The sequence below is a fragment of the Meleagris gallopavo genome, chromosome 2 (genome assembly GCF_905368555.1).
Source record: "Meleagris gallopavo chromosome 2, MGAL_WU_HG_1.1, whole genome shotgun sequence".
NCBI lineage: Eukaryota > Metazoa > Chordata > Aves > Galliformes > Phasianidae > Meleagris > Meleagris gallopavo.
The window spans coordinates 75,001,533-75,027,053 of NC_139405.1; the positions used below are offsets into that span (position 1 = coordinate 75,001,533).

At 42.2% G+C, this 25,521-nt stretch overlaps 1 protein-coding gene across 3 annotated transcripts in view; it reads left to right on the forward strand.

Moving 5' to 3' along the window:
• The first annotated feature begins 7,378 nt into the window (after positions 1-7,378).
• RNGTT (RNA guanylyltransferase and 5'-phosphatase) overlaps positions 7,379-25,521 on the forward strand; it is a 183,455-nt gene continuing 165,312 nt past the window's right edge. Inside the window, exons 1-5 of one of the 3 annotated variants that reach the window (XM_085217658.1) lie at positions 7,379-7,591; positions 11,527-11,636; positions 17,982-18,085; positions 18,209-18,297; positions 23,450-23,525. In XM_085217658.1, the coding sequence (XP_085073784.1) occupies positions 7,528-7,591; positions 11,527-11,636; positions 17,982-18,085; positions 18,209-18,297; positions 23,450-23,525 (443 nt within the window). In that variant the 5' untranslated portion in view covers positions 7,379-7,527. The remainder of the gene's footprint in view (positions 7,592-11,526; positions 11,637-17,981; positions 18,086-18,208; positions 18,298-23,449; positions 23,526-25,521) is intronic. The other 2 variants (XM_085217657.1, XM_085217655.1) reach the window with 2 other exon arrangements.

The following is a 25,521-nucleotide window of genomic DNA, read 5'->3' on the forward strand; positions in this document are numbered from 1 at the left end:
TAGTCAGAGAATTCTTCATGCCTTGAGGCAGTACAACAGAGAGCTTTATTAACAGATGGCACAGAGAAAGCAAAACGCTTATAGTCTTGTTCAGCAATAGGAATCGTGGAAAAATAATCCTTAAGATCTATAACCAATATATGCCTACCTTGCAGTAACATAGCAAGTGAAGGGAGACCAGGGTGTAAGGCACCCATCGCTTCCATTTGATCATTGATTTTCCAGAGGTCATGTAGCAGGCACCATTAGCCAGATTTCTTTGGAATAACAAAGATTGGTGTATTCCAAGGGCTAGTGGAAGGTTGAATATGACCTGCTCGAAGTTGTTCCTGTACTAACGCTTGTGCAATTTCTAGATGCCCCTTTGACAATGGCCACTGCTCCACCCATATTGCCTCATCTGTTTTCCAGCTGATAGGAATAGGTGGCGGTGCCGCAGTGACCATTAGACTAAATCCTGATTAGTGAGCCTAATTCCAATTTGGGACAGAATATCACGACCAACTAGCATTTGCAAACCATTTGGCAATGCAGCAACATGTAATAGGAGAGAGATTACTCTTTCTCCCTTAAGCTGAACTTGCACTAGGTGTGTAGAGCGTTTTGTAGCAGAAAAATCGCCAACACCACTAATGTTTGTCACAGGGGAGGCCACCCATTGTGCAGGCCAAACAGAAATAGGTACAATAGAGACATCAGCGCTTGAGTCTAATAAAGCTCTTACTGATGCAGTGATGTCTCTAGAAGTCAACGTTACTTGTATCATTGGCCGTTCCCCTAAATAAGTTGTTAGACAGGCTAGAGGGCCAGTTGACCCAAAACCCCCTATCCTAGTAGGACCATCCCTTTCAGGAGTTTGGGCCAGTATGGGAATTAACTGTGCAATTCTTGATCCAGCTGGAATAAAGACAGGAGGAGTGATAGTACATAACAAGGCATATATAGGTCCGACATAATTGGAATCTATCACCCCTGGAATTAACATCACAGTGGATAAGCCCAGTGAAGATCTACCCATCAGCAAAGTGTGCAAAGGCTGATGTTGAGACAATGGTCCATGGGCAACTAACTTCACCTTGTGAACCTCAGTATCATATAAATAGGCATCTACTGTGGTTGCCACGTCCACTCCGAGACTACCTCGGGTGCCAGGGATATATTGATCAAGGTAGCCTCCGAGTGCTGCTCGGTACTTGTATCGGGGCGCACTGAACTTTTGCGCTCCGCTGGCCATTTCCCGCCTTGCGGCAAACCTGGGCAGAATGAGTGGACTGTTGACAATGATCACACCATACCTTTTTAGTGCAGTTGCGCTGCATATGACCAATAAGACCACAACGATAGCATGTGAACTTCTCATTCCCGCCCCTTCTTGGTGACGGTGTAGCCACAGCCACTTTCACAGCAGTGACAATTTGTGAAACCTGTCGACCTTGCTCAACTCGAGCTACGTGTTGCAACATGCTTTCGACTGTGGCCCCTTGTGGGAGCATAGCTAATATACCCTTAGTATGGTTATTGGCATTATCATGCACCATAACCCGAAATAGCTGTTGTTTAGTCTCTTCGGGTAAATCACTATCTTGAATTGCTACCCACATTCTATCCACGTAATGAGTAAACGGTTCTGTAACCCCCTGGCACACAGTGGCAAAAGTCGATTCCTTTTTCCCAGCAGGAATGGCAAAAATTGCCTCCAATGCCAGTCTATCCAAACAAGTGATGAAAAGCTGCTGGAAAAGAAACCTGTGTGTCAGAGGAGGCATAGGGACCTATCTCTGTCAGCATTTCTGTAATGCTGTACATGAATCGGCAGGCTGCCGAGCTACTGTAGCCTCGTGGTGTGCTCTATCGGACCACTCTTGGAGAAACAACAATTTTTCTGATGGTGTTAATAGCAATTTACCCAAATTTCTTATATTGTTCGGCATATTCACATCAGCAGTAAAAATCCATTGAATAATTTGTTTAGATGCCTTGGCTTTAAGGCCATACTCTGTAACCATTTTCCACGCTTGTTGTAACAATTTCCAATCATGGGGTTCCCATTGTGCACCCTGCTGATTATATACCACTGGGCACATGATTTGAGAAGCCGTTTCCCAGTGCCCCTCCAATACAGCATCATGGATTACCCCCGACCACCGTGAGGGAGCAGCTGCCGGGTGAGTCGGTGGAGCAACAGGTGCTATTGGTAGGACAGGACTGTAGAAGGCACTGGTTGGGAAGCTCGGTCAGGCCCTATATCCCTTTTTTGCTGCATACAGATTTCCAGGCTACGTAATCGCTCTGTTAATATTTTAACCTTGCAATCCAGTTTTTCCAACCCCTCATCCCCATCGTCGCACTCTGATTCTGCAGGAGACTGCTCCTGCAAGTGACCATCAGGGGTGATGTCAGGTATAGCCTCTTTTCCTTGCTGCAATACTGCAGACGACTCAGTAGCAGTGTCATTTGAGAGATCAGGGGCTGCTGCCTCTACCGATGCTTTTACCTGACCTGCTGAGGAACACACAGAGTGTGTGATACCCCGAACAGGCACATCAAACTCCAAAGACGAATTAGTTGTTGTACCGCCCAGTGCCTGTATAGCTGCAGCAGCTACCTGTCGCTCGGCTTGCATAGCTTTTAAAGTATTAATAATAGACCTCCACAAGGGGCCAAGGGTCCGCAACAACTTTTCTTCCTTCCTTTCCACCATTGATGACTGAGTCCCACATGTGGTCCCCAATATCCCGCCATTCGTCAACGCTGAGTATCAGCGCAACTTCTGACAAATGTCCCTTCTTCCGAGCCCAATGCACCAGCTCGGTCATGCCTTTAGGAGATGACTGCTCCCCTCTCTTAGAGAGTATACTTAACAGCAGTTTCTCCGCAGCTTCCCACTCCATCGTGGATACAGAGAGCAGGTCGCAACCCCACTTCCAGATATCGCAACACTTACGTCGGCACCTGGTCCAGCTACCGCAACACAGTGCCAACCGTCTGTGGTGATTGTCCTGCTGTTGTCCACTTCCCCTAATCATCCCACGAAGGGTCCCTGTTCGGGCACCAAATGTGGGGAAGTCTCTGGACTCTCAAGACGCACTGGAAACACAACAGCACATCAACATGGTTAAAAGCTGTTAGTCTACTTTATTGTTAAGCACTATTCTATTTATGCATGTTATCAGAGCATTCTACAAAACATTCTTCAACCATTCACACAGGTGCTTATCCAATCAGAGCCGTGAGACGTTCTTTCTTCTTCTAAAGGTGTCCTTGGTTCTCATGCTGCTTATCTTGCTCCACAGCTGCTGCTCTAAACAGTTTTTCTTGTATTCCCACAATGCAGTTTTAACTACACCCTCTGCTCAGGGCAGGATTTTGCGAAGGTATCCATCCTCAGCACAGAAACTAGAAAGTGTAGCATCAGATGTGCTGTTTTACTGTGTGATCTCACCAGATCACCTCCGAAGATTATGAGTCATGCTTTCCACTTACTTTAATTAGAGTTTGTTTCTCTTATTACGTCACACTTCTCCCTACCGCTACTCATCATGAAATTCCAGTTGATTGACTAACATTCCATGGCTATCCATACTGAAAGCACATTATTATTGTGTGATTTCACTTTATGCAACAGATAGTATGTTCTTGAATGTTATATCTGGATACTTTTCAAGGCACAGGATTTCACTGAAAATTGTTCCTCACATCTGATGCAAGGCCAGCAGTGTTGAGGTCAAAGTGCAAGAACACTGGGGAGGTGAGGTGGGTGTCAGCCTACTGGGAATGATAGTTGTTTTGTTCATAATCCTGCTGTCCAGCTGCTTACCTCCATTACATCAAGGACACTATCAGTTCAGTTGCAGAGGAATTCAGTTGCAGAGGAACAAGAGGAAGGCATTTTGGTTTTTGGACCTGTAAGTCAGTGTGTGCAGTCACACCCGTTGTCCTTCAATAACAGCAGCTCTCTAGACAGTCAGATACTTCCCTCCTTCTGTAGGAGGAAGGTTTGCAGATACAAAGCTTTCTGATTCCTTTATAGCACGACACCCAGTTCAGGGACTGGAATTTGAAGTAGCTCCATCTGAAGCTCACTGCATGTTTCCTGCCGATACAGAGCTTTACTCCACAAACACTATAATACCTTGTGCTAAAACACATTTTCCCAGAATGAAACCCTGACGGGAAATTTAAGATTCGCATGAAGACTTGAAAGCAAGTTGCTTTTATTGCATCCATTAGTCTGTGGGTTTTATTACTATAACAAAAAGGAGGGTTTTATTACTGCTACAAAAAGAAGGGTGTACTAGATATCTGGCTTGTCTTCTGTTGGAATTTGTGTTAGGAACTGTATCATAGTCTTGCATTATGGAACAACTCCAGGAGCTGATTTGACTGGCTTCGTGCTATTTCCTGTTTACTCTGGGTAGGAAAAATAACTGTACTTCAGCTTACATCATGTTACGTCTGTGAGGCTGTGGTGCCCCCTAATGTTTTGAAGATTACAGATCGGTAATTTTGTTGCTGAACTCTCAAAGCTCTCTGCTGGAAGAACACTGTAAATGACATTTTCTCCAATATACTGGAGAACTTGGAACATAGTTTGAATATCCCTTTTTGTTATTTTATATGCACAAGCATTAAAATAATTCCTTCTAAAGTCTTATTTTCATTTTCAAACATAGAAGAATAATTGATTTGTCTTAGAAGTCAGTTTCTTAATTATTTCCTGACACCAAACAGGTGGACATGGTTTAAAAACTTTTAAGCCATTAGCATTTTCTTCTGGCTTATGGAAGAGCTGGTGAATGCTTAGCATGTTTAAATGTCTGCATATTTAGGTTCTCTAATTAGCATAAGTGACCATAATGTTAAATATGTTTTCAAGGTACTGGATTATATTATTATTATTATTGTTATTATTACTATCACTATTATTATTACTATTATTATTATTGTTTCTGATGCTGTTAGAATCTAAGCACTATTGGAATAAGGTACAACTATAGTATCAAAGAAGTTTTAGTACTTATTCAGATTTAAACAGCATTCCCCCCCCGCTTTCCCCCACAAAAGCTTCATGCCTCCTGAGCATAGGGTTGTTGACGCATCAGTATAGAACCTCATAATCTTTATTAAGGCATAACAGCTGGTTGGTTTCCTTTGCCTTGAACATAGATCAGAGCTAGCATATGTAAATGAGCTAGTTAGTTACAATAGTAATAAAAGTCATTATTCGTATACTATATGCAATTAATAAAAGTTAATATTAATAAAATGAAAAGTGTGAGATTTTTCACCAGCAGTAGTTTGAATAAATGCTCAGTCTGCAATGAGGAAAAAAGATATAAATTGTGTTTTTCTCACATTTTCTTCATGTTCACGTTTTTTTTTTTTTTTCTTTTTTCAAGTCAAAGTAGAACACAAATGCAGCTCTCCACTACCAGAAACATTGCAGATGGACTGAAATCAGAGAAGCCAACAAAGCTGTGATAGAAGGAATGAACCTTATCCTGGGAAAATAACTTACTGATTGTTGTGTTTCCTCTGAGATAAGGATTACAATTGGCAAACAGAAACCAGGGTGAGGATACAGGAGTTTGATTGCATGTAAATAAAAGAGAAGCAGCATACAGAGAAAAGGGAATTCTACACCATGGACTATTAGAACATTTGCAGTTGTTTTCTCAAAGCATTGCACAATCACTACATCATACACCTGTATTTTTCTTGTTCAAACAGCAAGTGCGCACTCTAAAAGCCATGTTAAGAATGTGGGAACTGGGTGCTCTCTGGTGGTACAACAGGAGAAGTAATCTTAACCATAAAGCCAAACAGAAAAGTGCCTGTTCGCTAAGATGTAATACAAGAACTGTCATCCTATGCCTGTAAATTCTTTTGGAGTGTCTAGCATGGCAAAGCTCAGTGAGAACTACATATGCAGAACATGCAGATGGGCCCAACTGAAACCAACTGTTTCAGACCTGAAAGCAACACAGGCAGAACCACAGCAATGTAAGAGGAAGCACTTGACATGTGGGCTTTTCTGGGAGGGGTCAATGCAGTAGACTGGCAATACAGAGGAGCGACTGAAGGAACTGGGGCTGTTTAGTCTGGGGAAAAGGAGGGTGAGGGGAGACTTTATTGTTCTCTTCAAATATCTGAAAGGTGCCTACAGCAAGAGTAGGGTTGATCTCTTCTCACTGGTGACAGGTGACAGAATGCAGGGAAATGGCCTCAAGTTGCACCAGGGTAAGTTTACGTTGGATATCAGGAAACACTTCTTTACAGAAAGGGCTGTTAAGCACTGGAATAGGCTCCCCAGGGAGGTGGTTGAGTCACCATCCCTGGATGTGCTTAAAAACCGTTTGGATGTGGTGCTGAGGAACATGATTTAGAGGAGGCTTGTTAGAGTTAGGGTAGTTTGGTTAGGTTGTGGTTGGACTTGATGATCTTTAAGGTCTTTTCCTACCTGAGTAATTCTACGATTCTACGATTCTCCAAAGTGTGAAAACTCTTTGCTAGACAATACTGTGCACTTCAATTTTTCCCACGTAAAATTCCCAATGGAATACACTGAACACTGATAAGAGCAAAAAGGTTTATTCTCTGTTTCCATATTCCCTTTCTATGTACTATCTCTTGATGTCATGTTTACAGCACGTTTACTGTTAAAACCTGGGTGACACTTGCTGAACGATTACGGAGACCAAAGGGTGGGTGTGAGCACAGTGAGGCGGTGGGTGCCACATTTCAGCAGTGACAACAGTGACACAGGGCCATCTCTGCTGGTGCAGTTGTTTACGAGCACAGCATGCAGACTCTTGTTCATTGCTGGCAAAACTGCATAGCTACCGGTGGGGACTATGTTGAAAAATAGTGTTTTGTAGCTGCGAATGTGGTCTATCAAACAAGTATTATTATGCTCTTCGTAGCTGTTGCAGTCTCTGTGGAAATAAACGGGAGGCATTACTTTCGGAGCAGCCCTCGGACGCCCCTCACACCGCCCGCGCCCCTTCCCACTTGCAGGCGCCAGCCGGGACCCCGCTGCCTTCGCCGCGGTTTCACTTTCTGTTCGGCCGCCTCTGGCGCCCTCTGGCGGCCGGCTGCTGCCCGATCCGCGCCCGGAGCACCGCGTACTATGGCGCTGCTCCGAGCAGCTGGGGAAAATAAGAGAGACGAGGCGTCCGTAGAACCGCAGGACCACGGGACGGCTTGGGGAGAAGGGCACTTCACACCTCCTCAGTCTCACCGCTGCCGCGGACTGGCCGTCATTAACCGGCTCGGGCCCCGTTCAGGACGGCTCCGCTCGCCGCCCCGGCTCCCGACCGCCCGGCGGGCCCGGCATGGCGGCGCCGGCAGCGCGCACCCGGAAGCGGAAGTGGCCGCGGAGCATTGCGGGCCGGTGGCCGAGGCGGAGCTGGGTCTGAATGAAGGCGCCGCGGGCCCGGGGCCGCGGGCGCCTCTGAGCGCCGAGGGGCCGCTCCCGCTCGCCCCTTCCTCCCTCCCTACCCCTCCGCCCTCGCCCCGGGCCCGGCCATGTCTTACAACAAGATCCCGCCGCGCTGGCTCCACTGCCCCAGGAGGGGACAGCCCGTGGCAGGTGAGCGCCCGGCCCGGCCCCGGTGCGGCTGCGTGGCGGCGGCGGCCCCCGCCGTGCCCGGTCCCTTCCGTCTCCCTCGGCCCTCCCGCCCTCCGTTCTCCGGTCCCGCCGGGCGCTTCGTGCCGGGACCGCGGCACCGCGTGGGCCTCGCGCGGTCCCGGCCGGAGACCCGGCGTCGGCGGAGAAGGGAGCCCGGGGCGGTGCCGCCCGCTCCCTCCCGGAGCACTCAGCGCCGCGCTTCCTCTCCGCGACGAAGTTCGAGGCTGAAGCTTCTGCCTCGCGTCACGGCTGGAGGGAACGGGGCGGCTCGGGGCGCCGACGGCCCGTCCCGGGTTCGGCGGGGGCCGCGTGCCTCCAGTCTCCTCCCGGGCAGCGCTCCCGAGCTGGGCGCCGCGCGGGGCCGCAGCTACGTGCGCGACTCGAGGCGCTGCCGGCAGTGCCGGCCCGGTCTGTGCGCACCCGCTGGGGCTCGGGGTGGGTGTCACGAAAACGCTTTCGGGTTGGGAGCTTACCGCCACAGTGCTTTGAGGTGAATGCCCCCCCTAGCATGAGATAGAGCAAACAAGCTGTTTGCTCACGCTTGCTACCTTTATCAGGTAAGCAGTCAGAAAACCCTTATTTTTTTCTGCAATACCTTCTAGCTTTCACTCACCCATCTCCCTGCCTGTGATAATTTCAAGGTACTTGTCTGCACCATGATGTTCGCTGCTCTGTGTGCTATGAGCCAGGCAGTAGTTAGGTGCCTCCCTTCTCTATGCCACGTTTCTGCATCATCCCTTTACGCTTCTGTGTCTGCCATTGGTTCTGGGGCTGCAGACGTGGATGCTTTCTTACAAACTTATTTAGAGCTTGCTCAGACATCTCAGGAGCCTCAGTTTTCCCAGCAATGTGCGTTTCAGTGCATCATTTCAGCTGCTCATCATGTGGGTTACTGTTTTCCCTCAACGTTCTTTGTACTTCCGTGAGCTTAACTTAATTAAGCAGCATTATCATATCGCTTATCTCCCTTATCTCTTCTCTTTTCTGATCAGTGCCAAATATTTTGCTTTGTATCTATTAGAAATTTGATAGCATAAGTTGTCAGCCTTTGGCCACAACAAAAATCTGTCTCATGAATCTTTATTCTTTGTTTTTCTTCTTAGCAAGTTCTTAATCTCTAGAATTTGTTGATTTTGTTTGTGTGGTTTTTTTTTTTTTTTTAAAGCCAGGACTGCTAAAAAAATGGACAGAGTAAGCACGAATGTAGTTCATCAGCTTGTCATCTGCTGAGCACTGAATGCATGGTCTGTGCTTGTTCAGGAACTGCAAGGTGGCTGTTTTGCTCTGTGTGCTCAGACACAAGAAGATAGTGCATTAAAAAAAAAAAAGTGCTTGGTTCATTTCTTTGGCTGCATTATCACAATGCTTTATTGTGTCAGTTCACTTAATTTTTAGGCATTTTGTGCATGTGTACAGTTACCAGAAATCATAATGAACCATCAGTCTTACTTTTTAATTTGTTATTCTGCATTCAAACCATCTAACTATTTTAGTGAGATGTAATTTTTAGACTTCCCTGCTGTTGCTGCTGTCTCCCAGATGCTTTATATTCCATTTTGGATCAGCTTTTCAAACAAATCTGTATGCTTCTGTGCATGGCTTCATTCCCTTCTAATAGCGTGTCGGTAATACTGTCACCCAGCAAGGTTTGTGTGGCTTCTGTGGACTAACAGGCATCACGTGTTTGATTGTGTCCCTCTTACGCTAGTGGCATTTCTAAGTTCTAGGTGACCTCCAATACAAGAACAAGGGAAGTCTGGAGCTCTTTGTGAGGTTGAGTTCATTCAGGCTAACAGGGCTGTCATTCTTTAAGTTGTGGTGTGCTGCCACTGGTTTTATGCAATGTTTCCACGTTGTACTGCATTGTGGGAGCAGCTCAGTCACACGTTTGACAAAAAGAGCTTTCTCTGAACACTTGGAACTGAAGTTACCAGATTGCTTCAGCCTTGCTGCCTTGGCATTTCTGTCTCTGCAAGTACCTACCCTTTATAACCCCCTGAAATCACATCTGCTTGTTTTTGCTATAGAGGATCTTAGCAAGATACTGAGGAAAAGACATGAGAAGTGTTTCAGCAATGTCCTTCAGTCTGCTGTTGGTTCATATTAGTTAATCTTCTAGTCTTGCACACTGCATGCAGAGTTGTCAGATATTATTAAAAACATCTGTTTAAAAAAACAAAAAAACACAAAAAACCCATAAACAACCCTAAACTTCTAAAGCCATTGCTTTCATAGCCTGATTGGAAAAATTCCCCAACTTGGAATACAATTACTTGAATTCCCTGCTGTCTTCTAATGCTGGCAGACAACTTGATTGCTGCCATGCAAATTCTGTTTCTACACGGTGATGCCACACTTCAGTTTGTAGAAATTGGGCACCTAAATGGTTCCAGGGATCAGGGTTTCAGCCTGTTCCCAAGTAGTATTAAATGGAGCCTGTTAACATACTCAGCACTTCCACCAAATGAATGAATGTGTTTGGATGGCAATGAGGAGTAGTGAAGTGAATTAGAACAGTTCCAAGCATGCTTCATGTTTTGTTGGATTCACGGCAAAGATTTTTGCATTCAGATCATCCACAGTCAGGATTTGGAGAGTCAGTCTGAACAGTATAAACTATGAGTTAATGTGGAAGGAAGGGTTAACAGTGTGAGAAGCTGAATAGGGATGCTGAAAGTGACAGGAGATGCAACAAACCAACAGAGTTAAAGCAGGTAGGTCAAACCATGAGGAAATGAATGAGGGCAGCCAACCCTCACACTGTGGCCAAGAGGGATGGAATGGAAAGGCAGAGGGAAGTAGGTTAATGTGAAGAGTGTTTCTGCCAGCCAAGTGAGTTGAAGTGGCTAGGGAATTAATGCCATGTGAAGTGTGTGCTCACTATGTGACTGAATGACTTTTCTCAGACAAGTTAGCAGTGAGGATGCTCCTCACATTGCCAGTTCCTGCACAGTGCTGACCAGCAAATCACACAAAGCTTCTCTCAGTTTCCTCTCCATCTTTGCTTTTTTTCAGTAGCTCTTTCCTAAAAGTTAAATGCTTATTTGAAACTACGCAGGATGTTTTGTTAGAATTTGAGGCTACAGAGAACGGTATGAATTTTATTATTTAAAGAGCTCTCAGCAATCACTTGCATGCTCTTTTAGTGAGATTCGTATGCATTTTTCCATTTTTATGAAGATTAATTAGCTTCACTCCCAGAAGCCGATTTCTGTCTGAATGCAATGACTCTATCACTGTTTTCATTCCACGTGCTTCTGTTTGGGGAAGGGGCCTGCCTGCAGCTCTCTGGAGCTGGGCAGGAAGCACCAGGCATCCCAGCGGGTTATTTCAGGTGTTCTGTGATAGGTAGGATGGATGGAAGGATAAAAGCAATACTGAAAAATCTCGGGTTCTTAGTGACTGATGGACAAGTGCTAATTCCCATCAAGTTTTTGTCACAGTTCTGTCACAAACACGTCTGAGCTGCACATAGACCTTGTGCTTTGGAGGGATGACTGCATTCCTCCTCAGAGCCCCAACAGCTCCCCTGGGCCAGGCATGTTGGGTGGCAAGTTGACCTTTCAGATTGGCTTTTTGTGTTTTCTACTGTACTGAGTGTAAACGTTGTGTGCTGTAGCTCTGCAGTCTGACCCATGCTAAAAACTAGCTGGAACATTGAGAGTACTGCTTCTTGATGATCTGGTCTGTTTCCTTCTTGACTTACATGTGGGGCATTCTGTGAACTCAGAGCTAAGAAAATTTTCCAGTTAGTTGTCGTTGATACTTTACCTGTGGTTACTTTTCATTATAGAAGAACCTATAAAACTACTTGGTGTATTGCTTTGAAATCACTAAGTTGCAAGAGCACGTATACAGCAGTATGCATACAATATTGCCAAATTTCTGTTTCATAGGGAAGTTTTTACCTTTGAAGACAATGTTAGGACCAAGATACGATGATCAGGTTGCTGAAGAAAATCGTTTCCACCCAAGTATGTTGTCCAACTACTTGAAGAGTCTCAAGGTAAAGTTAAATTTTCTCATTATTGAAATGTTACTTTTGTTACTAACATTTATTCAAATATTGCTTTTCAGGTTTAAGAAAAATGTTGTTGATGGCTTTTCTGGGGACATTGGTACAGAAAAATTTAATATATACGTGTAGCAGAAATGATAAATCACAGCTTGAATCAGTGATTGGGCACCTGGTGGGAAGGCAGGGCCAACACAGGGGGGCTCAGGTGCAAGCAATGACCTGACTGATCAGAAGGGGGTGGAGGCAGGATCCGCTCCCTCCCCAGACCTCACTTAAGGGTTGGCAGTTGAGGCAAAGGTATCTCACTGGAGAGCCCTGCCTACCTGTGGCTTTCCAAGGGTAAGCAGCTTTTTTTCCTTCGTTTCTGTGTCCACGGCTGCTGCACTGAGCATATCTTCATTTGCTGCAGCCTTTGACTTTGCTATTTTGCTGCCATTGCTGTGCTTTCAATTGCATTGCAGCGTTATGCTATATATATATTTTATTTACATTTTCAGTTTTTTTTTTCTGTAACTCCGCTGTTTCTAAAATACTTGATTATTGGCAAGACTTGTTTAGAATTCTCCAGCTTATTCACTGTGTTATCATCAAGAACCTCACATTTTTCTGTTATCACTGTCACAACCTAGTAAGTTGCTTTTATCAAAGTTCAGGTCCTTTGAGCCTGTAGTTTTACAGGGGATCCTTGTACAGTTATGCTAAGCTGCATTTTCACTTATAGGAATAAAAGTATTTAAAAAGGGTAGGCATATTTCACAGAAGTCCTGTCCCTTGTCTCTGTTTACCCCATTTCAGTCTGTCTCTTTCAGCCAGGATGTAACTGTGTGCTACTGCAGTTCTGACGAGAGAAGGCCTCGCCAGCCTTTTGTGCTGCGCAGAGGTCTGTGTAGGGTTGGGTGCATTCAGAGATGTAGGATCTTGAACCTCCCAGACAGAGATAGACACACAACCTAATTCTTTTAATCTGTTTATTGAACTATTGTATAGAAGATGAGCACCGCTTATTTAGATTGTGTTGTTTGTACAACTAATGGCAGAATTTACTTTTTTTTTTTTTTAAAATTTTTGCTGTTGATCTAAGTTAAACAAGTTCAGAAATAGTCTAACAATATCATAGCTTAAGCACCGGAAGGGTCATGTGGCTAAAATATGAGAACCTCTATTTTATGGATCTTATGTGAGCTTTGGTATGGTGGTGAGCTACTCGATGCAGCGGTGATAGAGGTGTTAGTGGGCAACCGTGAAGCATATGTGCTGAAAGTGGTAGGGTTTACCTTGCTTCAGTGCTATGATCTATGCATCTACGTTCTACTTGGGCTCCTCTTTTATGTAATTTTTTTTTTTTTTTTTTACTCCAATCAGCTTTAATGGAAGTACTTAGAAATTTTCCAAAAGTTAGCCTATTCATGGTTTAAATAAAATAAAATTGTGCGAGTGTTTTAAAGTTGTTGAGAACTTAAAAGACTTTCTCAGAATTTGAATTGTTGCTTGCTACTGATTTATCACTTAGAAAAGAAGTTTCATCAGGATTTTGGTCATGATTAGATACTTCTGTTAACACATACTTGAAGGTACAGGTTGAGCATTTAAGATAAGATGGAATTTTCCTTAACAAGCTTCCTCTGTGTTTTCTTTTTCTCTCTCAAAACTGGTTGCTGAAAACCTCAGTGTTAGACATTCTTTTATTAAGGGATAGCAATTCCTTTTTTTTTTTTTTTTTAACAAATGCCAGTACTGAAACAATAACTTAATGTTCTCATTAAAAAAAAAATTGCACAAGCATTGTTAATAATTTCTTTCTTTCTTGAATAGGTGAATTAGTAATACTTATGCTTCATAAAAGTTAATTTTATTTCTGTTATGAAGAGCTAGAACTCACAAGAACTATTGTGCAGTTAATAAATTCAAGCTGCAGTATTCCTGTTAGGAAAACTGGTTACCAGTTCTTAGCCACGTTGTTGGTTTCACAGATCAATTTAATCACTGATCTTTAAACTGCTTGTCTCAAATGAAAAACGCAAGAAAGATGTCTGGGAACCAAAGAGAATTCAGTGTGTGGTGTGTTTTCACTCTCCTGAGGAGGAGGATGTTTGATAAGAGACTTATGGGGTCATGTAAAGGGAATCTAGCTGATTTGCTAGATTTATTTGCATAGCAACAAAAGAGTGCATGCATAAGGCATTTTATGTGTGAGACAGCTGGAATGAGAAACAGTGGGAGGAGGAAGGCTTTTGTAAGCACAGGAGATCATGGACTCACCAGCCGAAGTGTGGCTGAGTGGAGATGGTATGAAGATTGTGGTTTTATTGTATGTGGAAGGTGACAATTTCAAGCTATAGATTAGCTTTATTTAATCTCTTCAGTCATCTTTTACAATTGCAAGCAAGCAAAAAAAAAAAAAAAACCAAAAAAAACCCCAGTTTCATTGTGTTGCAATGCAATAACATTTTAGTGTTGCAACAATTCTTGTGAGAAAAATATACGTGCCTTAGTGAGAAGTTGCTCAACAATTTACTCTCTTCCAAAGCCATGTCATTTAATGATGGTGGGGTGTGGTAGACTGAAAAATGAGTTATGTTGGATGGAAATATATATTATATATATTTTTTTCTAATGGGTTACTAGTTTAGTTTAGTAGTTCTTCAAAAATCAGCTTCTGCTAAGAATTTTCTAGGAGCAAACCTATGAGAGCATGGCTGACAGAATGACTGTGGTAGTTTCTGTGATGTCAGTGTTTGGGAGCACAGCAAAGCAGGTGTGATGAGCATACAGCTACCAGAATATTTCCTATATGTAGGAATTGTGATTGATCAGACCGTACGCAGGGACAGTCCGACCTCAGCTTGCTGCCTGAAATGCTTCAGTTTCTGTGGTACCAACGGTTCTTTGAGTGGATTTTGGAATATTGTAACTGGATACTTTGATTTCAGGCCTTATGCTCTATATGCCATGCATACACAGATGTGTCTGTACATGCCATACATGCTTTATAGCTGTGGCTGAATTATACCAGATATCTGTGTGCTGTACTGCTCCAGGAACTGTGTGAGAAACAGTCACTTGATAGGATCTTCATTTACATGTGAATGATTTGTAATAACTATAAAGCATCAGCTGGACAGAAGTTCTGTAGTCCTGAGTTTCCTCCTAAACACTTTGCTGTATTTCATCCTCCTGTTGAAATTAAATGCAATATCCCCAGATGATTAGTGATAATTTAGGTCTGAAATATGTTGTAGTGTTCTTCTCATCCTCTGTATCAATCAGGAGACTGAAATCTGTAAATGAAAATGTTCAGAAGAGTAATCTCTAAAAGTTAAAGGAAAAACGTGAGAGTATTCTTTGAGCTTAAATGTTTTGATATGAAATTAATTTTTGTGCTTTCAACGTCTCAGTGGTAACTCTTCACTGCAGGAGTGGTTTGGGGAAGTTTGGAGGCTTCTGGTAGGAGCCTTTGAAGCTGCTGCTATTTGTGAATAGTGGAGATGGGAACTGGCTTTGAGTTTTCAGTACTAAAGTGGAATTGTAACCCCTACTTTGAAAGGGGAGAATGTTAATCTGTGCTTTACAAATTACTTGCTCTTATTTTAGCTTTCTGTTAACCTGTGATATTAAATGTTGTTACACTTTAACTTCTTGCTTTTATTAAACAGCTCATTTTCCTAACAACTCTTTTTCCTTCCGCTGAGGCTGTTGGATGATGCAGCATTTTCTTCAGTACTAATTCTCATTTTGGAATATCTTTCTTACTATGCTGCAACTGGATGAAAAATCCTCTGCTTTAAAATCGTTTTCATTAAATCTTAATCTTATTTCAAAAATAATTTTTCCCCTTAGCTGAGTTTATCTTGGAAACACTATAGCTAACCTCATATTTTAAATAAAAGAGCAATTTATCCAACTGAGCTGTGCAGAATCTGAGGAGGAAGGTAGTTACGGGGCCACTTCTGTTGCTTTGTAGTGTAGAGCTCTTCAGGGAACGTACAGCTGGTTCTTGTATCAGTCTTTTTGCCTATTTTAGCCACACTACTGATAGGATGCAGAATGTGGAAGAAGGTTATTGTGCTTTTTTTTTTTTTTTGTCAGGTCATGCTACTAGAAGATTGTGTGGGTTCTGTCCTGTCCAGCATCTTTATTGATGACCTGGATGAGGGCATTGAGTGCACCCTCAGTAAGTTTGCAGATGACACCAGGCTGGCAGGAAGTGTCAGTATGCCTGGGGTTAGCAAGGCCTTACAGAGGGATCTGGACAGACTGGATCACTGAGCCGAGGCCAATAGGATGAAGTACAACAAGACCAAGTGCTGGATTCTGCACTTTAGCCACAACAACCCCAGGTGGTGTTACAGGTGAGGGGCAGAGTGGCTGGAAGACTGTGGAAGAAACATTCCTGGAGGTGTTGGTTGATGCTTGGCTGAACATGAGCCAGCAGTGTGCCCAGGTGGTCAAGAAGGCCAGCGGCATCCTGGCTTGTATCAGAAATGGTGCAGCCAGCAGGAGTAGGGAAGTGATCGTCCCTCTGTACTCAGCTCTGGTGAGGCTGCACCTTGAGTACTGTGTTCAGTGTTGGGCCCCTCACTGCAAGACAGACATCGAGGCCCTGGAACATGTCCAGAGAAGGGCAACAAAGCTGTGGGGAGTCTGGAGCACAAGTGTGATGGGGAGCAGCTGAAGGAACTGGGATTATTTAGTCTGGAGAAGAGGAGGCTCAGGGGTGACCTTATTGCTCTCTACAACTTCCTGAAGAGAAGCTGTGGCAAAGTGGAGGTCCGCTTCTTCTCTTGTGTAATTAGTGACAGGATGAGAGGGAATGGCCTTGAGTTGTGCCAGAGGTGATTCAGATTATTAGGATATTAGGAAATATTTCTTCTTTAAAGAGTGGTCAGGCACTGGAACGAGCTGTCCACGGAGATGGTGGAGTCACCATCTCTGGAGGTGTTCAAGTAATGTTTACATGTTGCACTGAGGGACATGGTTCAGAGGGAAATATTGGTGGTAGGTGGCTGACTGGGCTGGGTGATCTGGGAGGTCTTTTCTGACCTTGGTGATTCTATGATTCCCTACATCTTTCACCACTTAACCTTTATTTTTCCTAGCTTGCTGTACAGTATGTTCACTTAAAGGTGCTGATATGAGAACATGTTATTCTACTCTGAACAGTTGTTTTTAATTGGTTTAGGTCAGGGTTCGGGACCTAGAGTGTAGCACGAGGAAATTTTGTGTGGCCTCACTTGTGAATTAAGTAATCCTTGAGATGTTTGCTAAGTGTTGTTGAAAGTAGAAGGAAAGTAATTTATTGCCTTTTGGTGTGCTCCCTGCAAAATTAACCACTGGGTAATATGCTGCTGTCTGTCCATATGTCTAGCAGCTCAGCTGACATCAAACATTTGAAATTTCAGATAATGTGACATGGTTTTCAGGTGGGCCGCTATCACCAGTGCTTGTATTTTTGCAGTATGCTCACAGTAAACCATTCAGAATAAAATACACAGCATTGGTAAACAACGAAGGAGAGGAGAAATTTAGAACTAATTTGGATATTGGAATACTTAGTGCTGCCGACACGTTATGACACTTTTTAACATCCGATAAATAAAAATATTATGAAAGTGTATCATAAGAACTTTGAATGTCATGCACGACAAGCTCTGTAGATACTTGGAAATTTGCCTTTGGAGTCTACAGATTAATGTATCCGTGTGAAACTACTGTGTCTGAACTGTATTCTAGTTGATGGGAATTTATTTTCTGTGAATTGTCTGGAAACAGTGTTTTAAGTTGTAATTTTTCCTACTGCAGTTCTAAACTATTGCCAGTCTGACTGCAAGGTAAATAAAAACTGATCAAAACCATGCTAAGAATATGTGCTGGAGTTTTAAATATATTGAAGATGTGCTGTTCTTTTATGTTTTTGCACATGTAACGTGCCACAGTGGTAATGTACTTTTAAGTGCACTATTTGATGTCTTTTTAAAAAGACAACAGAATGAGGATTTTGTTAAATCTGCTTGTAAAACAGTCTTTAAACAGGCATCTGATTTCATGATGAGGATCCTAAGTGAAAGCACGATGTTCTGCAAAGAGGAAGCCAGGAATGCTTTCAGCAAACAGGTATATTAGTGAACTGTTTTTGTGCAGTCATAACGGAGGTCTTTCCCAAAGAATGACTGGTAGTAGAATGAAGCTTATATAGATGTTTTCTGAACACAACATTTGAAAGGTTTCAAACTTGCAACAGTGGTTTGCTATAATTTTTAAATTTGGTTGTTATTAACAAATTAATATTTATGCACTAATACTTGAACTGAATATATAATTATTTTTATTTTTTAGGTTAAAATGGGTTTGCTGGTAGACTTGACCAACACCAATAGATTCTATGATAGGAACGATATACAGAAAGAGGGGATTAAATATATAAAGCTTCAGTGTAAGGGGTAAGTTGTCTGTATTCTTTTTAGTTTTTTAACTTGAAAGATCACTCTGAAGTAATTGCTGTTTTTTCACTTTGATTTTTCCTTCTCCTGCCACTGATTCCTTTCTTTTTTTTTTTTAATCAGACATGGTGAGTGCCCTACACCTGAGAATACAGAAACATTTATCCGTGTATGTGAACATTTCAGTGAAAAGAATCCCACAGAACTCATAGGTATGTCTATTTTCATTAGTTTTTGCTGTTAATTTATTTTTATTCCTATACAGTCTGTTATTCTTGACAGTGTCAAAGGAATTTCTGCAGTACAGTGTTTATGCATGTGTAGATTAGATTATTTTTTTAACTCCAAAGTAGCATTTTCTTTTTACAGAAACCTGTATGTTTCTATATGCATCAATTTGAATACAGCAGTTTACTTTATGCAGAAGAAATGTACAAGAACTGTTTACAAGCCGTCTGCATTATGTTTTTGAAACTTCTGCTGATAGAAAAGAAGATCATGCATTGCCTAAGTGTTGTTTTGACACTCAGTGGTTTGGCTGGCTTGCTTGCTGTCATTTTTAATATTTTCAATAGCTGATTGATCAGAGACTCTTCAGCAAATTTCACAAAGCAGCTGATTAATTGGTAGAAATTGGTAGTAGATATTTGGTTAAGTTTTTCTTCAGCGATGTATTGTCTCATAGTAAATATTTGAACGTTCATAAGACTTTTTCCCTCAGAGCAAAAAAAAAAAAAAAATCAATTTGATTGGCTTTCAGTTAAGACAGTTTTATTCTGATTTCTGTTAAGCACTTCTATGTGCTTAACTCTGTCTGCAAACTGTCAGAGATGAGAAATTACTGTGCAACTGAGTTTCCAGAGGCAGGACGAATTTCATCATTGGGCGTCTTTGGTGATAATTCTGTACCTTTGCTGAATAGGAATATCTCTCTGACTTACTACACAGAACAGATGTTTGCATAGGTGCCATTGATAAGAGCTTGGTAAACTAAGCTTGTATGTTCACACAGTTTAGGATTTGTATAGAGTCTTAGAACAGAAGTTGAAAGGGAGCTCTGGAAATCATCTAGCTTATCACCCCTCTGCAGAGCAGAGTCAGCTGAAGCAGATTGCTTAGGATGGTGCCCACTTTTGACATTCTCTAAGGATAGGAACTCCACAACATCTTCTGGCAACTTAATCAAGTGTTTGACTTTTACAATGAAAAGTGCTTTTTCCTAGTGTTTAAACAGCATTTCTCATATTTCAGTTTGTGCCTATTTCTTCTTGTCACTGGATACCATTGAGAATCTCATTTTGTTAAGGCCTGAAAGATATACTTGGGGCACGTAATTAACTTTTTCACACAATTTAGTTTTAGATGTTTGCTTTTCTCTGTTTCACATAGAAAGAAATTTCAGTTTGAGACTTGTATTTTTTTTTCTTGAACAAGCAGAAGTATCTGATATGAAAAATGAGAAACTACTAAGTGAGAGTAAGTGGGATCAGCCATCAAACAATATTTCAGAAACTGGAATTCCTAAGAAATAGGGGTAGTGTTGTGATATGTATTAAGTAGCAAACCCATTTAACTTCTAAAACACCATTTTTAGAGTTGAGCCATTTACTTTTTGACTTGCATGAGTTTTGGAATGTTCTATTATTTAGACCGTGTCTTGACTCTAATTGAATTATAGAATCACCAAGGTTGAAAGAGACTCGGAGGATCACCCAGTCCAACCATCCACTGATCACCAATAGTACTCACTAAACCACATCCCTCAACACAAAATCCAAACACTCCTTGAACACCTCCAGGGTCAATGACTCCACCACCTCCCTGGGCAGCCCATTCCAGTGCCTGACCACTCTTTCAGAAAAGTAGTATTTCCAGATGTCCAGCTTGAATCTCCCCTGGTGCAGCTTGAAGCCATTCCCTCTAGTTCTACCATTAGTTAGATGAGAGAAGAGGCCAACCCCCAGCTCACTACAACCTCCCTTCAGTTAGTTATAGAGAGCAATAAGGTCTCCTCTAAGCCTCCTCTTCTCCAGACTGAACATTCCCAGCTCCTTCAGCCGCTCCTCATGAGGCCTGTGCTCCAGACCCCTCACCAGCTTTGTTGCCTTCTTTGAACCCGCTCCAGGGCCTCAATATTTTTCTTGCAGTGAGGGGCCCAAAACTGGACACAGTACTCAAGGTGCGGCCTCATCAGAGCTGAGTACAGGGGGACAATCACTTCCCTGTTCCTGCTGGCAACACTGTTTCTGATGCAAGCCAGGATGCCATTGATCTTCTTGGCCACTTGGGCACACTGCTGGCTTGTGTTCAGCCAAGCATCCTCTATGCAGTCTTGCAGCCACTCTGCCCCAAGCCTGTAGCGTTGCCTGGGGTTGTTGTGGCCAAAGTGCAGGACCTGGCATTTGGTCTTGTTGAACTTCAGCCCAGCCATCCAGCCTGTCCAGATCCTTCTGTAGGGCCTCGCTACCCCCAGGCAGATTGATACTGCCAGCCAACTTGCTGTCATCTGCAAACTTACTGAGGGTGCACTCGATGCCCTCATCCAGGTCATCAATAAAGATATTGAAGAGGACAGGGCCCCAGCACCATCCCCTGGGGGACACCACTCGTGACTGGTTGCTAGTTGGATTTAGCTCCATTCACCAGCACTCTCTGGGCCCAGCCTTCCAGCCAGTTCCTTATCCAGCCAAGAGTGTACCTGTTCAAGCCATGGGCTGCCAGCTTCTGTAGGAGAATACTGTGGGTGACAGTGTCAAAGGCCTTGCTGAAGTCTAGGTAAACTACATCAACAGTCTTTTTCTTGTCCACCAGGCAGGTCACTAGATCGTAGAGGAGATCAGGTTGTCAAGCAGGACCGCCCTTCATGAACCCATGCTGGCTAGACCTGATTCCCCCAGTTGTCCTGCACATGCAGTGTGATTTCCCTCAAGACAGTATGCTCCGTAACCTTCCCTGGCACCAAGGTCAGGACTTTAGAACCATAAAATCACCAAGGTTGGAAAAGATCTCTAAGATCATCCAGTGCAGCTGTACCCCTATCACCAATATTTCCCTACTGAACCATGTCTCTCGGTACAACAGTGAAATGTTTTTTGAATACCTCTGGGGTTGATGACTCAAGCACCTCTGTGGGCAGCCTGTTTCAGTGCCTGACTGCTCTCTCAAAGATGTATTTCCTAATGTTCAACCTGAATCTCCCCTGTTGCATCTTAAGGCTATTCCCTCTAGTCCTATTGCTTGTTAAATGGGAGAAGAGGCTGACCCCTAGCTCAGTAGAACCTCCCCTCAGGAAGTTCTAGAGAGCAATAAGCTCACCCTTGAGCCTCCTCTTCTCCAGACTGAACAATCCCAGCTCCCTCAGCCACTACCCATAAGACTTGTGCTCCAGAGCCCTCACAGCTTCACTGCCCTCTCTGGACATGCTCCATGGCCTCGATGTCTGTCTTGCAGTAAGAGGTCCAAAACTGAACACAGTACTTGAGGTGCAGCCTCACCAGGGCTGAATACAGAGGGACGATCACTTCCCTTTGGTTCACTTCTGTGAGGGGGAAAAAAAAAAAAAATCTCTTAAATAACCTGTGGTTTAGACTTTTGTGTTATAAGTGAAATGTTGGGATTTTTGATTTTCCTTCCGTGAGTTACAGAAAAGTTGTTTCTGGGTCTGAATGCTTTGTTTCCTCTTTTGAAACAGCTCCAGAGGACTTAGAGTGGAGGATGTTTTTATCAGAAGTGAAAGCAATCTGCAGCAGTGATAGTACTGCACCGTCTGCAGTCACTCCTTTCCAAGCCATTGGTCTCATTGCTGAAATGCTACTCATCTTTGTTGTGTGTGTAAAATTATTGACTTAACCTTCTTGGTAGAAGTAACAGCTGCAGGGCTTATTGATAGCAATTGTGTGCCTGATACAAAAAAGGCTCAAATGCAAATGATAAGTGAACAAAATTTTCTATTCAACTAGAACACTATAGGATGGAAGCTATATTTTTGCAACTTGAAGGACTGCAGCACGCTTGCCAATTTCAAGGAAACAAAATGCGAAGATTTTGCTTAAGCCAGAAACAAAAGAGAAATGATTACTGGGAACAAATTCTATAAGGAAGCTAAAATTAATTTCATTTGATGCAAGTTATGGTTTTTATGGCTATTAATGGTTAGAAAGTGTGAATCCAAGAAATTCCCAGCAGATTTTGTGTTGCTTTATTAAGAAAGGAAGGTTGGAGTGAAAGGGGAGTGAGTCACAAAACCAACTCTGGTGCAGTTGAGGTCTGCGTACTTGTGTAAAGTTTCTGCTCTTCATAGGTATTTGGTTTTGGATCTCCAGTATAAAATAAATAAATTGCTTGCAGTGTGGATGTAGGGTGTAGGAAGAGAAGATAGATGCTGAAATTTGATCTGGATAAGCATCAAGTGAATTACTGTTGATTTAGTCTCTTAGCTGTGGCAGGAAATAAGTGAATTAATAAAACTTTGCTTTGTAGTCAGAGCTGAAAAACTTATTATTAATCAGTTAATAATTGCACTTGGTTTTAGTGGAAACTTTAATACTGTGGTGTTTGCTGTTTAAAAAAGTGCAGTGGGAGGAAGAGTCGTTATCTTGCTTGAATTCTTCATAGCCTTTTAGTAGCACAAGTTTCAGGCTTGTTTTAATCACTAGATGGTGCTGTTGTCTTGACATGGGAGAAAAGAACAGGAAAAAGGAAAAAAAGGAATTTCGATGCCTTTGACTCTCCCTTCCTTTCACTGTAAAATAGACGAAAAATTTGTGTTTTTCTTAAAATGTAATAAGTATTTCAAGGTTATTGTAGTGTTGTATAGTTGTTTGTTTTTTTCCCCCTCAAATTTAATGTCCAACCTTAGTATGGTAATTATAAATCTTACTTAAAATTTTAGACTGATACTGCATTCAAATTTGAAATAGGAAAATCTGGATATGATTTTTATGCCTGATGGTGTGAAATAATGTAGTACCTGTTGAATCCATTAAAAGCACAGCTATTAGATTTGGCTGCATTGTCTCCTAGTAAGCATTTGAGCAGTCATTTAAAAAAAAAAAAAAAGAAAAACAAATCCAAACCAAACAACTTTGGATCTCATCTGCATTAGCCATATTTGAGTTGGATTAAGTTAGTGGCCTTGATCTGAAATAATCTGAAGTGTTCTGTACTCTTGTTGCTGATAATTTGCAGGAAGAATATAATAAATTGTTTAGCTTTTGTGCATTAACTAATCTGTGAGGTCTTGATGGGAAGGGAGGTAACTTGTTACTGATAAGAGCAGAATGATTAGAAAACTCATCTGTGAAACTTAACTATGTATGTTGGAAATACTTTCAAATGATTATGTTCTTCTCTTGTTTCATCTAGGTGTCCATTGCACACATGGTTTCAATAGAACTGGATTTCTCATCTGTGCCTTCTTGGTTGAGAAGCTGGACTGGAGGTAACTTTAAATTTAAATTCTTAGGAATTTGTGGTGCTAAAGAATCTTTAGTATGTTTCATTCGTTGTCCTGGCAGCTGTGCTTGTGTATTCATTGTTTAAATTAAAACTTCCTACTAATTTTGAGCAAACAACCTATGTTAGCATTATTCATATCATACCTTGGTAGCTCAGCCTCGGTCAGTCAAGCTTTTCAGTTCTGGTAAGTGAAAGTCAGCTGTACCTGCTGTGTGAGGGCTTCTAGAAATGTACAGATTGTGCTGGGTCCCTCCCCAGTGGCATGCCCCACGCTTTGAGTGAAAACACAGTTCAGGGAAGCCTGAAGTATTGTTTTTTCTATTTCAAATAGATTTGGATGTAGGCTTTTTTAGTTTCTTGATTTCCAGGAAGATGCTATTAGCTGGAGAAACAACAGAGTGACAAGTTCCCTTCTGAAGGGGTGGTGGGAAGGCAAAGCTGTCTCCAGCTTGCTGTTTGACTGAAGTCTGCAGCTCATTTCTACAAAAGCACCTGTTTGAGAGATTTTAAACTTTGGTCCCTTCATACATACCAGAGATCTTTTCCTAGATATTACTAGTTAAAAAGGAAAAAAAAAAAAAAAAAGGCTGTACCATGCTGATAAGCTTGATTTTGCATGTTTGGTAGTGTTCATGAAATGCTGTTTCTGTGATGGCTGGGTACTTGCAGAGTGTGTTACTTACCAAGTCCCTTCAGCATTTTGATGCTATTTCTTTTATGGTCCTTTAAGTGAAGAGAAATACACTCCTGTTCTTGCATGTTCCTGTGATATACCTCTGGACATAGAATTTACGTGGTGATTAATGTGTATATGCAGGCAGTTTGCAAAGAAGTAGGTTGTTGTCTTCTGTTAGTAAACTTGGAGTAAAGACACTGGAGTAATGGAGACAGAATGCCATTAGCGGTGGGTGGCTGAATCTTGGCAGAATCTTAGCTGACTGCAGGAAGATACAAAGATTGTTATAGTGTGATTATAGTTACTCTTACAAAGTAGAAAATTGGTTTGCTTTTAATCTAACAACTTAAAAGCAGCATGCAGTAATCAGATTTGATATTGGTCATTTGTTCTGAGGAGGAAATGCACTTAAATCTATTTGAAACAGCTTTTATGCAGCTTTTTACTTCTAAACCTCTGTGGGAAAGGCCTTAAAACTTAGCAGCCATATATTTTTGTTTGTTTGCTTTGTTTGAATAGCTGATCGTGTAAATTTGCTCTTCTCTGTCAAATTATTTTAATGGAGTGTCCTGATGTCGCTTAATAAAAATGTCCACTGCAAAAGAAGATTTCTGCAAGGTGGAAGTTAGTGCTAGCATTGTATTAAGATAAAGCCACTTTGCTGTATCATCCTTTAAAATAAGTCACTGCTGTTTGCTGAAGAGGAAATAAGGCTTCCCTCATGGAAAAATCCATCCATATTCATTTCTGAAGTGTATGGTACAGGAGTACTGCTGATGCATTGTGAATTCTGAGATGTATTTTATAGTTAGTTTAAAGAAAGGTCATCTAGAATGAAAGCCCTCCAGCTAGTTATCAGAAACCTTAGTTTTCTTCTCTATAACTTTTTCCCCAAAGCCTACTCTATTTCTAGAACTTGCAGAGGGTGTTTTCCTTTAGCAGATTTCAAGCTCAGAAACCTAGCACTGGATTTTTTGACTTTTGTTACCATATGCTCCACAATAGTGTAGAGTTCTTGTGATACAATGGGGGACGAATCTGAACATGTTTCAGGCCCTGCCTCTTTTGGTTGTTTTGGATTTGCAATGACGTTGATTTTGGAAGGTGTAAAACAATTTAAGAATGTTACCAAAATACAAATTGTCTTATATGTAAGAAATTAGGAGTCGTAAGAAGCAGAACGAGGAGGATAGATCTTTTCTAAATAACTCAGGTTATTAAGCTGTCATTTCTGAGATTTGATGACCATCTGGTACCCTGACTTCTGAAACTGCTTTGTTCTCCACTCTTAATCAAAGAGAGA